General features: G+C 38.2%; 1 protein-coding gene across 1 annotated transcript in view; it reads right to left on the minus strand.

The window, feature by feature from the left end:
* ZSWIM6 (zinc finger, SWIM-type containing 6) overlaps nucleotides 1-15127 on the minus strand; it is a 53740-nt gene that overhangs the window by 36851 nt on the left and 1762 nt on the right. The window contains 2 exon segments of the mRNA XM_009326148.1: nucleotides 5613-5763; nucleotides 6287-6435. Of these exon segments, the coding sequence (XP_009324423.1) occupies nucleotides 5613-5763; nucleotides 6287-6435 (300 nt within the window).

The raw sequence follows: 15127 nt of genomic DNA on the forward strand, positions 1-15127 counted from the left end.
ATTACTAATAAAAATTTAGGCATGATCCTTCAGGAAATACATTGTACTATTTTTCTACATGACATGACCTTGTAAAATGATATTTTAGTTTTAAATTTTAACACAAAAATGTATCACTGATCCAGAAAGTGGCCAAAATATCATCAAACGTGAACTCAAAGTAGACGATCAGGCTGTTCCAACATTTAAAAAGCGGCCCACAACAGGGCAAAGTGCTTGTGAAAAACTACTAAGACTAAGACTACTAGAACTACTAAGGCACAGACATGTTATTCCGCTCAGGAAATACCTTTATGACAACAACCCATTTAGTATGCATAACAGAAAGGATTCTAAGGATGTCACCCAGGAAAGCTTTGTCCTATGAATGAGACTCATGGCAATATTGTGAGAGGTTCCTACACTTAAAAACTTTAGGCACCAAGAACTGGTTGAGGTAGACAAGAGAAGCTTATGCATTAAAATGTGGAGACTACTCAGCTGCAATTACAGAATACCTTTTATGTTCTCCTCAACGTCATAAAATAAGAGGACCAATAGAGACCAGGATCAGCATGACACAAACCCAGAACACATTTGCCAGTTTTATCCACTGCCCTGCTTTGCAAGAGCTCTTTGGACACACCCTCTTCCCCATGACACCGCTATGATATTTTTGTTCCACAAGAAACTAATTCTTGACTTAAAAAAACCCAGCTCTCCTCCCCCTTAAACAGTTCTTAAATATCAAAATGGAGGAAACAGACTAGAAATGTTTGTTTTGAAACATGCAAATTATGTGAAATTTCTTCACCACGAAGGCAAGCAAGAGGATATAAAGATACTGAAAATGGTAGTTCACAAAAAATAAAATCATCTGATCCTGTAATCTACGTGTTGACAAGCTGTTGGGCTCCATCACTCCACCAAGCAGTAGATACTTGTCTTAGATTCTTCTACTTGACTGCTTTCATCAGATTAAGCATCTGGGATTTAATTTAACAGTTTCAGCTTTATTAAGCTGTCACAAGAGCGGCCCCGCTTTGATAACAGTAGCTGCTCCAATTATGGCTTGGTTTAGGGTTGACAAGTATAATGATTCATTCATGGCACATGAGAAGCAATAAAAGGTTGTTTTGCATTACAGCTTTAAAAATGTGGGCACTTTTTTCATTTAATTTGTCACTTAGCTTTTGCTAAGAGGACATTTAAATTGCAGTAAAAGGCAAATGGGGCTTTTAGTTTAAATGTAATCCCCATATTTAAATGATCTGTAATGGCACAGTGTTCGAGTGGGAACACTATTGTTTCACAGTGGGCCCTGATGGTGACATGTGACATTTGTATTCAAGTCCTGTATTATCCATGCGGCTAAAGGGCTTCCAATTTCATTTCACAGCCAGAAGCCTGCAGAAAACACCAATTAACTTGCAGATCCCATTTGCCGACAAAACTCGGCCTCTTCCCGATGTCTGGCATCTGGCAGCGCTCAACATTTAATTCCAAAGCAGAGCCTTGCAGCCATCACGATCCCTGGGCTGGGGCACAAAGTCAAATTTTCCCCCCTTTTTTAAGGAAATCTTTTCACTTTTGTAGAGAACAAGCAACTTCTACTTAATTTTTCATGGATGAATATTAATGAATTACTGCTGTAGTAAGATTGCATGGTCCATTTTTTTCCCCTCCAGACTACAAAGAAGGTTAACTGACCTTTTCTTCAAATCAGAGATCTCAGCTCAACAGGCATCAGCAGATATTTACCATGCATTTCCATAACCCCCCATTTTACCAATGCAATTTAATTAAAAAGGCAAAACAAGGGGCTTCAGATAATTAATCATTCTGATACATTGAAGTCTTCAACCATGGTCACCAAAAGTTAAACGCCTAAAGATCAGCAAGTGAAATTCACCTACTGAAACACCATTTAAACAGCAACAATGTGTAGAATTCTAACTCCGCTCTAAACTCTGGAAAGTGCATTCATGTATTACTATGATAAGTTGGAAGTGTTCACCGGTGCATCACTGAAGTTGCTTCTAAATGCTTCTAGTATGAGAAATATATGAGCAAGGCCTTATAGCTTTGACCTGTAATATTGATCTTTCCAATACTACACCTCTGGAGTTCCGTAAGTAGCATTTAGCTCAACCCATTCTTTGACGTACAACAGGGGAATCTGCTGAGCATAATTACTATATTCTTCCTCCTGATCTAAAGGCTTTAAAAAACAACTAGCTAGTTACATGTAAGGCCTTTTTGTTAACTTGAGGCTTTTGAATCTTAAATTGCTTAGAGAATTAGGAATTTGTATTAGAAAATCACCAGCTTCATAGTTAGATGTGAAGTATTTGTGGGTTTTGGGTGGGGTGGTTTCTTGGTTTGTTGTTTTGGGTTGTTTTTTTTTTTTTTTTAATCAGCACCTTCCAACATTCAAACCCAATCTGACTTCAACTGAAGTCAACAATTTACCAGAAACTTTAGCAGGATCCCTGATCAGAGCCCAGTGTGTCCTTCCAGTACCTTTGCCAATGCCAGGCAGGAAGCATCAGTTAAGTTCTAATGAAAGGCTCAAGTGACCCAGTCAAGGAGCAAAGCTGAAGTTATTTAAGTATTCTTAAAAACCTATGCCAAGATGGAACTGGCAAAGTGGCCATATGCCTAGCAGTTGGCAGACAGCATACCAGGGCAAGCCAGCAAGCCTTTATTAAGCAGAGTCTATATTTACATACTTTATGTCCTAAAATTCTCCGTAACTATAAATGTTAAATTGCTACCTACCTGTGAAATAAATGAGATCATAGATAAAAAATTTTTTTAAAGACATACATATATGCCACTCCCAGATTACTCTGAACAGATAATACAAAAAATTAAGTATGCAAAGGTCTATCTCACTCCCTTTATTGCTATTTTAGTTCTCTAACATCCTAGAAAATGACAAGACAGGAAGCCAACATTATTTTAGAACATAATAACAACATCACCCCCTTAAACCCAATGTCTGAGTTCTCTGCCACTGCTGGCACAGACCATATGTTGCCAGGGCCATCCCACTCTTCCTTCTGCAGCTTGCTATTGTAACTCTGGTCTCCATTAAAATCCCCTTCAACTTTTGCACATGCACTTTTTTTTTTTTGAGAGATGCATGTTTCACCTGGAAAAAGGGATGTGTTTAGTTTGAGTGAAACTCAAGGTGAAATCCTAGCAAAAACATGGCAGCAGCTTGTAACTTTCAAGCTGGAGAGATTCATCCATTTAACAGCAATTTTGAGGAAACTTGCTAAGCACCAGTAGAAGGAATCCTACTGATGTGGGGAAGAAATGGACAGTTTAGCAACATAAACACAAGCTGCAGATGCAAGAACCAAGTTAAGTTCTACCCTTAGCCTACTGCACACCTAAAGTGATTGAAATGTATTTGCAGTTGAAACCATGGTTCATATCCATGGTTATGGATATGAACAATCAACATATTTTGATACTGTTCGAGGCAGCAGAGCAGTTCAGGACTGAAACAAAAGGGTCTGCCTCAGATTGCAAATACAGCAGCTGAAGTAGTGGTGAGGCTGGAGGCTGCACTGTGGCTTTTTGGGAGTGGCACCTATAATTCTGATTAGACAGAGGTACACTAATCTAAAATATTGCTTAGTCAATGCTACAGGCAGAGAGATTCCACCTCCTCTACCTTCAGACAGGTGCTGTCAAGAAAATGACGTTAATATGAAACTGATGAAACAAGAAGAGGAGCCACTAAGAAAATTTAACAAAACCTTTTATGTTTATTGGCAGCATGTGGTTAAGACTGCTACAGGTAACAGATGGAGAACACATTTCTGCCTCTCCCACCACCTACCAGCTCAACCCACATAAGCAATGAAGCATGAGACCCTCCAGTTTTCAGTATGGTGGGATACAATTTTACTGTGTACACGTCCAGCTAAGCACGAGCCCTGCTTGGCAAAAACTGTTATTCGCCAACAAGCCAAGGCATCATAAAAATGACATACTAAAAGGGTTGTTACACTTGAAGACGAGTAGTTATACCTACACTCTCTCTGACAGAGCTTTGCCTGCTCTGATATTAAGGCTTTCCACCACAGAAGTCTATAATCTCTACTAGTTAGCTAGTGCTTTATTAGCCTAATGCTTCATTTAGAGTGAACATAATTTATGCTAAACAGGTTATATCCAGTCTTAGCCCCACCAGTAAACATGCAATCAATCCATGGTCATCTTTAACCTTTAACAGCGGAAAACTTAAGTTTTGCTTTTGACGCTTCCTTTCTAAATGAAGCATGTTATTCTTGTTTGGATTTAGTTTCATTTAGCTTAATTTTGGACCTTTAAAATATATCAAGAGCATTATGGTCTTTGACTCTCTTCTCTGCAGTGTTTACATAATGTCCCATAGGGCATAATCTGTAAGGTTTTTTGTTTGTTTGTTATTTAATATTTGTTTATTTCTATGTTCCATGCCATGTAAGTCAGGCATAGCAATATTGACCATAACATCTCAAGACAGACTCCTTTAAATCTACACTTGAAGTGCCTTTCCAGATTGAGTGCACAGCTTACTACTCCAAGTTCCGTGAGCCACAATGCAATTCCATTTAGGCTGTTCGTCTTCAGCTTGCTTTGAGAAAGTCTCCAAGACAGCATCCGAAACCTTACTACAGCTAAGATATATACATTAATCCCTTCACTCATACACTCAGTGAATTATCTTTTGGAGAAAAAAAATCAGATTTACCACTGTATTTTAAATAATTCAGGTTGTCTTTTATCGCTTTTATCTTCTATACACTTACACACCAACTGGTTAGTAGTTTGTTCCAGTACTTTATACCTAGGAAAGCACTGCTTGTGGTTACTTAATATTCTTTCCACTCACCTACCCACCTTTAAAATATTGGTGACATTTACATTCAAGTTGTTTTGAATTCCCACCACTACAATTTCCTACAGATTTTGAGAACTTCTGAAGCAGTACTTCCAACTGTATTGGAGTTTCTGGAACACTTTAGAGTAAATGTCCTCAGACCTTACCAGTTTAAATATTCCTTTCCCATTTCAGCCTGTGATCTTCTCTCCATTGTACAACTAAGTCATGTATCTGGTCACAACCGACCTTTCCTGTAAAGCAGTGTTAATTGTTTTATCCCTCTGTTATTTGATCTCTTTTCCTGCTTAGTAATGGATTTCTACTTTCCTTTGTTGCTATCTTCTCATACTCTTAATGAATCTTCTCTTTTTGCCTTCTTTTTCTCTCTAGTTGTGAAACGATTTCTTCCTTAACCTTTCCAGTTTAGCACTACTGGCTTATACACTTACCCTCAGTTGTGTAGCTACATTTCCACTTTTTGCTTTATTCTCTTTAGATCCTCAGGTACTTACAACCTGTTGCAGTTGTACTTGTTTCATACCATGCTTCCTCTCCTTGAACTGCAATTGTCTCACACTGTAGATCAGAAATTCCATTTCACCCAACCTTAACTGAACAAGCAAAACTGCAGAAAACTCTAGCCTGCTTTACCTAGTACCACAATAAAGTTTTTCTCCACCCCAAAGATGTAATTGTTTCTTCATTACACATATGAACACCTAAATGATTTTGAAGTCTGTGCATTTACCCAGTTCATCCCAGAGCTGCCTATACTTGTCAGTCATTGCAGTTCCTTGTTGTCTCCAAAGCGACAGACGGGGGTCAGCCATGAACTGTTCTGTTATCAACGTCAACATGCGAGCTCCATTTGAATCTCTCATCTTTAGCATCTCTCGCACCTAGGAAACGAGTCTTTTAATACAAGCTTGAAAAAACAAAGAAATCACAGTACAGACAATATGCTGCAGTGTTGAATATTCCACCTCTGTTAAATAAGAAATGTAATTTATATATGCGATGTGAAATTTTTAAGTAGAAGAAATAGTCTGCCTTCCCAATGTTAAAGATTTTTGGTTTCAGTATCCCATTGCAATTCTTCAAAGACACTTCTTCCACAAGTAATCCACAGGTGTATTATGCAAACTGCTGCAAGACTAATTTCTACAGGTTTCTCCATCGTTTTGGGGGTGGGAAGGAAGAGAATAGCAAAGCTGCAGATGGTTGAAATGTCACTTCATGGCCTTAAACTGATCTCAAGACACATCAGATTGCAGTCCATTGCTGTACAACTAAGTTGCCATTGTGTTCCCAAGGCTTTGCCTTGTTTTAGAACAACAGGACTTTGAGTAAGACGGGAACAAGTACAGACTGGCTTGGGGAATGGGGAGCAAAAAAAGGGAAGGTTTAGAGTACTCAACACACCTTTGCAAAAAGCAAATTGAGCTGCTTCCCTGATCCATGGTATCCGCCCTGGGAGAGGAAGAGTTTAACCTGTTCTTGGACCTGTTCCTCATCCAAATGCCAGCAGTTTTCATCATCTATGCTAGCACCCGCTGTTGGGTCAGGAGCACCTGCAAACAGCAAGACAAGAAATCATTATGTTCTATATAAAGAAGGGAGGTTCATAGGTCCAGGGGAGAGGACTACTGCAGAGGTTTTTGGATTGTATTTTGTCCTAGTTTGGATGTCTTGGCTTTAATCTAAACATTCTTTAAAATAGACTTAAATTTCTCCTCGGTAGTCTTAAGCACTTAGAAATTACAGCCTATGAAAAGGTATTTAAATAAATAATCTTTTACAACAAAACATTAAAATCAATGTGAGGTTTTTTCCTCCCATCTCAGCAGCTATACTAGAATGCTTTTACAAGGAAAATTAGACTTTGCATAGTACTTCTACAACTGTGATGTTAAAACCACTCTCCCCAAAACACCTGTGTAATTCCTGTACCTTCAGCAATCTTGCTCAGGTTTAAGTGACTGCTAGTGAGCGCTGCTATTGATGAACATGAGGAAAATCATCACCTCGGTGCCTCTGAGCTGTGATGGCTCTGCAAAGCTAAACAAAGAGTAAAAAAATCCCCAAACAAATCCAAAGTCTTAAAGCACTAAAGGCATTTCCATCATAAATAAGTTATAGCTGTGTAAGACCAAGGTGCTTCCAAAAGAGCATTTTTACATAGGCAATGTCATCACCACAGAGTCAATTCAGAGCAACTGTACCTGAACTAGCCTAGTGTGAACTGAAGTGACTAGATTTACATCAGGCAGTGCTTTGGCCACAGGCTGCTCTAACTCAAATTTTGCAGTTGAGAGCAGTGATTTTTCTACCAGTGGCCTCTCCTAAAGGCTGACAAAATTAACTAAAACAAGTTCTTGCACCATCTAGCAATCTGTGTTTTCCTGAAGAAGCCTGCACCTCCACTGGGTATTTTTTTTAAAAGGTATTCAAACTGAAAAGGCTGAAAAGCACTTATCTAGACTGTCACAGAAACAACTCAAGGCAGTGCATCACCATACCAGATGTAAGGTATTTTAAGCATGCCCAAGACTCTAGTTAACTTGACATTTTGATTTTGGGCTTGTCACAACTGTGTAATCTCTATCTCAGTTAGTTTTTGAGAAAATGTTAGAAGTTGAATCACATTACACAATCTATCACTTTTAAATCCAAGTCCATGTTACCTCTGTAGCCAAAAAAAGGATACTGGCAGGGAAGGAAAATTACATAGTCAGATTTGTAAAAACTTGCTTTTTCAAAGAAGTCCTGAGAACTTGAAAAGCAAAGATATATACAACTCTTCAGATGTATAGGAATTAAACATTGATTTTATTGATGCAAGCCTTCATTTCACAATTGCAGCTCTGTTACATAGATAAAGCTTTTAAGCAGTCACAGGGAATGCTGGAATGTTTATTAAATGAAAATACAACCAGAAGATTTAAAGGGTCAGAGGGATGTCTTGTCTACTAGTCACTCAGTAAAAAAACCAAAACATTTTCCAGCTTAGCAACTTCCTAAACTGCCTCCAACTTCACAGCCTACAGCTGGGAATGCTGCACTGCTGTATATATACACACACATATATTTAGATTAATAAGAAATTGTGTCTTTGAAGATCTGAATGAACTCTCCTGCCTTCCACAGGAACCATAACAGTATCTCAGAAAACAGGAATCAAGCCCAAGACAGTACAAAAACTAAGGAATGAATAACATCTTCCATGAGTGCTTCCATCTTTAGTATGTTAGTTTTAAGGGGCTTTCAGTCAGTCAGCTACACAAAACACATACTGGTAAGTCTTCAGTTGCAAAGAACCAGATAAAAAGGGAAATCAAGACACACGAGAACAAGCAGTGCAGCTGTTGCACAGACCCAGGTTTGCAGTATCACCTTGCACACAGTTTAAATATTTCATTGCTCTAAAACACAGAAAAGACCTGTGAAAAGGAGCTATATAAAAGCACCAATATACAAAATACACTTATATTTATCCCTCACTTCAATGGAGATTTATCTTTAAATAATCTTGGTACAGCTACTTTTAAATTGAATTAAAAATAGCCCAAGATTCCTCAAGCTAAGCTTCCCTATTTAGGGAAAAAAACCAAAATCCCTTCCCTAACTGTTTACATTTTATCAAAAGCTCATCGGTCAGTTTGTGCTAGAAGGTTAAATTTCAACACAGCTACCGCAGATTCTTTAATAGGGTTCCTTTACAGGAACAAGGGCACTCGCTGCCCCAGGCCAGCAGCACTGCCCCCACCAAGGCCTCTTCTCCCTGCATGATTCCAAATATACCTTCCCCAGGGGCTCAGCATCATTGTACTTACACGAGTGTTATTTTCATGCCAGTAGGTTGGAAGACTGTAAAAGCTGAAGACACCAAGCTGAGGGTCTGAGCTCTACCATGCTGTTCAGCACAGTACTACAGATACATCTGACTCAGAGCAATTTTTCCTTACAAGATCTTACATAGGCTACACTCAGTATGATCAATTTTTTTTTTTTTTAATTGGGATGTATAAAGAAATTTCAGTACACACATAACCGGCACCAGCTACAGTTGTAATTCACTGATCCTTCAACACCATTGGTAGTCTTCAGCAATAGTCATGGACCAACAAGGCATGGAGATGGTATGTCCGATCAGGCATGAGTCCCAACCACCGTTCACCACAGCAGCAGCCAGGCATCCTAGTGCATGCTGCTGGGGAAGCCTCAGCTTCCACTGCCCACGTCACTCTTGTTTTGGGGTCGAGACACAACCATCTCCATGTCTCTCAACCAGGCACTTTTCAAGATCACTACACTCACTTAGGCATAACACCAATTGATCTAGCCTGTTTCCTCTCCCACTCAAACACAGATCACTCTTGGGCAACGGACAGGATTTCTACACTGCCACTTTCCTTCTGAAGATGTGGGACCAGGTGAGTAGACAAGAAACTACCTGAACAAGCAACAGGAGGGAGCTGCCTTAGGAGCTGTGAGATGAAGCCCTAGCAATAGCCAGCAGGAAGGCTCAAAACTAGGCAGAGCTGAAGGTTGAACCCAAAGGTGGTGGATTCGCTCTGGATGCAGCACAGCCCCAGACAAGCAACTGCAAGGCTTCAGCAGATGGACAGTTTGGCTGTGGAGAGGAACATGGGCAGCCCTGAATTTAATCTCTGTAGCGCAGTTTGGTACCGAGACCAAATCCCATTCCTCACTTGTAAACTGGAGATAAGTATTACCTACGTGCTTTAGAGGGGTGTCATGAGGATAAATCAGTTCACATTTGAACTATGAAAGTGAAAAGCACTGTATAATTATACTAAATATTAAAACCTGTAATTAAACTGTGTCAGTTTACAAACACTAACATATTAATTTCCCTCCCTCCAACGTCTGGCTTTAATGTCTGTCGTGACTGGTCTTTGAAATAGGTTTTGTCATGTACTTAAATACAATAAAGTATTTATACTCAGTATATAGATACAGCCATATATACTTACTCATGCTCTTTTACTAAAATTACTAAATTGCAATCTTAGCAATCAAAGCAGGAATATTGTGCACAACTGTTTGTAACACTGAACAACCAAATAAAATTTGAAAACAGGGTTATCAGCCTTTTATACTTATGGTCACAACAGGTTACTGTTAAATATAATCAACTCCCAAGTTTTAAGAAGCAGAAGCATTAAAAAAACCACTTTGATAATTTCCATAGCAAGTTTAAAAGCAACTGCTTTCAAAATGAGCAACCACATTCAAGAATTGGTGGTGTATATGGAGAACTTAACCTCAAAAGGTAAACAGAAGCAAAGCAAGGAGCATTGACTAGAACAGGCTAAGAATTGCCTATATTGCAAACTACTCAGGTGCACATCAACAGTGAAATTTGGTTAAAACAGCAGAAAGTAGTCTTTAAGGCAAACTGTTTCCCTGATTCTTATTTCTGAAGTATCACAAGAATTCTCTTCAAATGAAACCATGCCAAATTACTCATAGCCATACTGAAACTTTTTTGAACTTCATTTTATAAAAATCTTACTAATTTAAGTATACAAATGAACTGTAGATCAGTTAAATTTTATTAAATGTCATCCCACGGCAGCATTAAGGAGAAGATATGGAAAAATGATTACAAATAAAAAGCATGACTTACTGAATCATTACTTTACTATGCAAAGATTGAATGGTCCCAGCTAGAAACCAATACTGCTGTACACTGATTCACAACAGAATAGTAATTGATTTTATAAACTTAGTGTGCTCAAAATTATTCCAAACAATAATTACATAAAACCAAAGATCATAAAATTAATGATAAAAAATATTATTGTGTCTTTGATTCCCCAAACGATTCAAAGTTTAGACATAAGTCACTTCATCTTCTACTTAATTTCAGAACTCTTGGGTGGAATAACACCTGTTCAGCAGTGCACAGCATCAAAGAAAAACAGCAACTGCTGTGAAGCAGCCAGTCCTAACAATAGGAAATATGAAGACAGGACAGGCTGTTGCTGAGGAAAGTTAATAAACCCCTAACAAGTTTTTAACTTCCAAAAAATTCTTTCCCTTCCATCTGCACATACAGCAAAATGCATAAACTTATCTGCTGACAGTATCTAACCTCTCCTGCTAAAATCCAGGTCTCAAACATTATACAGCAATAAGTTTCAAAGTCTACTTGTCTGTGGCAGACAAAAGAACTTATCAGTACAGACCTAGCATGCATTATTTTCATTTATTTTTACCTTCCATGTCTCAAAACAAAATCTCACTATTTATTTTCTGTATAACAAGTTTTATTTTAGTGTTTAATGTATCTGGAAAAACCTTTCCTAAAAATATGAATTTCATAAATTATTTTTTCATGTTATTTTGCAGCTATCAATCTTTCATTTTATTTTACATTGCACTACTCATTTACTTCTTCTACCTGGGTTTCTGAAATTTCTCTAGTTTTGGCTAGTCTTCTTGTTGCTTCATTCCCAAATCTGGGCCAGTAAACAATTCTCATACTAAGCATTGGAGCACTTCACTTTCACCTTTCTTGAAAGGAATCTCACCTGCCATTTCCTACATTCTTCTTTTGCAACTAGTGTCTCAATCAATTTTGCCAGTTTAAGCAGGGCCATATGAAAGATTCCATTTTTTAAAATAATGTATCTTCTTTAACATTAAGCATTTCCTTTTCTAGTAGATCAGCAACACATTGTATTCTGTTGTTCGGCCCTATCCTATCCTACAATTTTTTACTAAAATCCCCATCATTTCAGTTAAATTAAATTCAGTACCTCCTGACTGCCCTTTGGAACTTACAATATATAGGAACAGCACTAGATACTCTGAAGTTTTCTTTTAAAGCAATTTTTTTTGATAGATGTTTCCTTCTTGAATGCCTCCACCGACACTCCTAATATACGTTACAGATTATATTTGCAGAGGACATACCTAGATCTGCCTGGACAAATACAGAAACAACTACCCAGGCACCTCTGCTTCTGAGAAGACAATGTACTTAAACCACTTTCTCCTAGGTCCTCCCCTCTAAAATTTGAGTTCATCTGCATGTGGTTTTGTACTGGCAAGTGACTCGTATTGCGAGTCGGATAATCAGAGAATGGGAGAAAGTGGAAAATCGTTACAATTCTTTTAAGAGCAGAGATTGCAACAGCAGCACTAAACACTCAGGAAAGAAACAGTACAGCTTAAAAGGTAAAAATGAAATTGGTTTGCTAGGCTGTCCTTATACCAATAAAAGGCAGACCCTTTTTCACTATGCACATAACAAATCACTGCTAATATGAGATTAATATGCAAACAGACCTCCCCCCCATCTTGCAGTTACTTTCCTATTTCCACTCAAATTCTCAGGAATGTAGTTTGACCTTCCAACCAATTTATTTAAGTGAAAGTTTCATACCTAAGAAAAGAGAGATCCAAGATGACAAACCGGATGATAAATCAGTCATCCTGACTGTTCTCTTCCTAGCCCTGCACACCTGCCAGCTTCCTCTGCTACAATGGTACAAAAATTAACAGGGAGGAAAAAAGCCCCAGCTAAACAGGATCCAAATCTACATCCAGCTTCCTGAGTCAGCATCCCCAGTTTGAAACCCAATGTGAAGCCAACAGTTATGCAACACAGATGTCAGGATATCAGTATAAATACCTACAGTTGTCTTCAGTACAGATTAGACACCACACATCTCCAGTTTTGAAATCACCAGGAACATGTACAGCTGTAGCAGTGTCACATGAGAAAAATCAGAACACAACAAATCATCTCAAAACATAAGAGGTGCTTTTGCGCTCTAAAAACATGCAAAACCCTCTTGTAATGGAATTACAACCAAGTGAAAATTAGCATGGCAAATACAGAAGATGATTCCCAATAAACCACTTGGCTCTCCCAAAGAAGTTAGTGAAGAGACAACACATTCCTGTGCTAACAGCATCCCCTTATTTTTTCCTGCAGTGAGGCTCAGTCATGAAGCAAGAAAGGATACTGCATCATCTGTATCCACTGAGGAACTCAAAGGGATTTGTAATTTAAAAACCTGTGTCAGTGTAAGTCACTTCACTAGTTCCCTCAGTAACCTCCTTCACAAGGAAGGTGGCCAAAGCCAGTCATCAAATGCTGCGTAAGACAGAATTTTGAGCAAATGAACAATTACACAATTTACCTTTTGTGAAAGGAAAGTACTGCAGAGTTTTTCCTTCTCCCTAGCCACCTCATAAGCAAGTCAACAAGACCACTGTGGTCAGAGCTCTTCAAAGTCCTGGATCATTCTTATGTACGAATAAATAGTATTCAAGAGCCAATTTCTTTTGCCTGTCACTGGAAATATATGAAAACTAGAACTAGTACAGCCACCATGAGAGGAAAAAAATTGTGGAGTTTTATACAAAACAACCCTGAAATTAACACACCTCTATGTAACATCAAAAACAATTTCCTCCTCCAACTCCAGATTCAGGAATTCCCTTTGATCAAAGCTGTTTCTGGTGTTTCTGTGCCAGGTCTCCTCTTACTTTTATAAGCATATTTTCCTAAGTTTTTCTTCTTCCTTACCTGTGCCTTCAAGCAGTATTCAATATAATTCCTCTTCAAACACTAGTTTAGTGAGGTTAAACTGTTCAAAGTAAGACAGGTCTACAAGACAGTTTTGTATTACACACTGAACTTCTACAGCACAGGAGATATGACAGAGTGAACGGTGATTTATGTTCACCAGCCTATGTTACTAGAACCAGAGATAGATTTCTTTTAGTTATTTTTCATAGATTTCTTTTGGTTAACTTCATTATTTTTAATTTAAGGAATTTGATTAAAGATCAAAATAACAGAATTACAGTATGAATCCCAGAAGAACGCTTATTTGCTACATAATCACAGGAACTTATTTTCCTTCAAAGAATCCTGTAATTTAACATTGTAAACATCAAAAAAAACCACCAACCATGGGAGGTTTTACGGGAGTCAGAGGAAAAGCAGGAGACTATACATCCTCTTTTGTAACGCAGCTTTCTTTAGCAATAGCAGTTTATTTTCTTATGCTGCCCGGATTTTCTACTTCAGTTTTTGGTATTTTATTAAGAAATACCAACAGTCAATAAAGACATACCACAATCTCATTTACCAGGAAAACAGCAACATGTGTAAAAAACATTTTAGTTTCGTGGATAATTTTAAACTACCCTACCCAAATTCATTGTGAAATTTCATAATTGATGATCAACTTATTTTTTTGTTTCGTTTTCTCTGTTATTTGGGCTGTGATAGAAACATCAAATATCTCACTAAAAATACTTTTTAAATACTAATGAGTAATGAGATATTTTGACAATAAGAAAATAGCTGACAAAGACTAACATGCCTATGATTAGTATAATTACAGACTTAACATTGATCAAGTTTAAGCACTCTCTGCAACAGTTTGTCACTTCTCTTACATTAGCCATAGTATAGCTAATACAGCCATATATAGCCATCATCTGTCCTTCCTTTCCCACCTCTGCCTTCCCCTTTTCTAATCACCCTTGACTGTTTGAATCTTCTGTGCCACTCTCATACTGACCATAATTCTTCCTTCCCCTTAATTCCTTATGTTCAAGCTATTACCAACTCCCATGCGATACATGCCTTCAGCTTACAACATCTGAGCATCTTCCTCTGTTGCTTGATGTCCTGCATCTGCTTTAGCTTCCCTTCCTTTCCACCGTCACCAGGCAGCTCTGCCAATCACCTTCTTATTATGTTCCATAACAACTACAGCAACCTCCTTGCCTCTGGCCACAACCCCATAGCCCCCAAAGCAAAAAAAAAAAAAAAAAAGCACTGCTCCCAAAATTCACCTTCTTGCAGCATCTCCTGTCTGGACCTGCCAGCACCACAAGACCCTAAGGAGAGGGGCTAGGCTGCAGATGAGTCCTGTTATTGGAAAGACTCCCTTCTTTTGTTCTGCCTATACTGTATCTAACACACGTGTTTTTCCTTCTCTAATATTAAGCAGCTTCGCCGTGTTTGTATTGCAAATTCTTTGGAATAATGGTCATCTCTCAAACATCTAACACACAAGAACTGTTCCCGTCAATGAACAAACAAAAAAGACAATTTTAGATATTTAGATAACTTATTCTTCCTCTCTAAGCTGCTCTTATGCATACACCTCTGGTCACCTTAGAGGACATTTCTATCAGGTGATCTTACAGGAATGCAGGATTCTAATAAACTACCTGGGTCACCTCACAATTACTCGCTTTCAG

This window comes from Pygoscelis adeliae, unplaced genomic scaffold (genome assembly GCF_000699105.1).
Source record: "Pygoscelis adeliae isolate BGI_AS28 unplaced genomic scaffold, ASM69910v1 Scaffold446, whole genome shotgun sequence".
NCBI lineage: Eukaryota > Metazoa > Chordata > Aves > Sphenisciformes > Spheniscidae > Pygoscelis > Pygoscelis adeliae.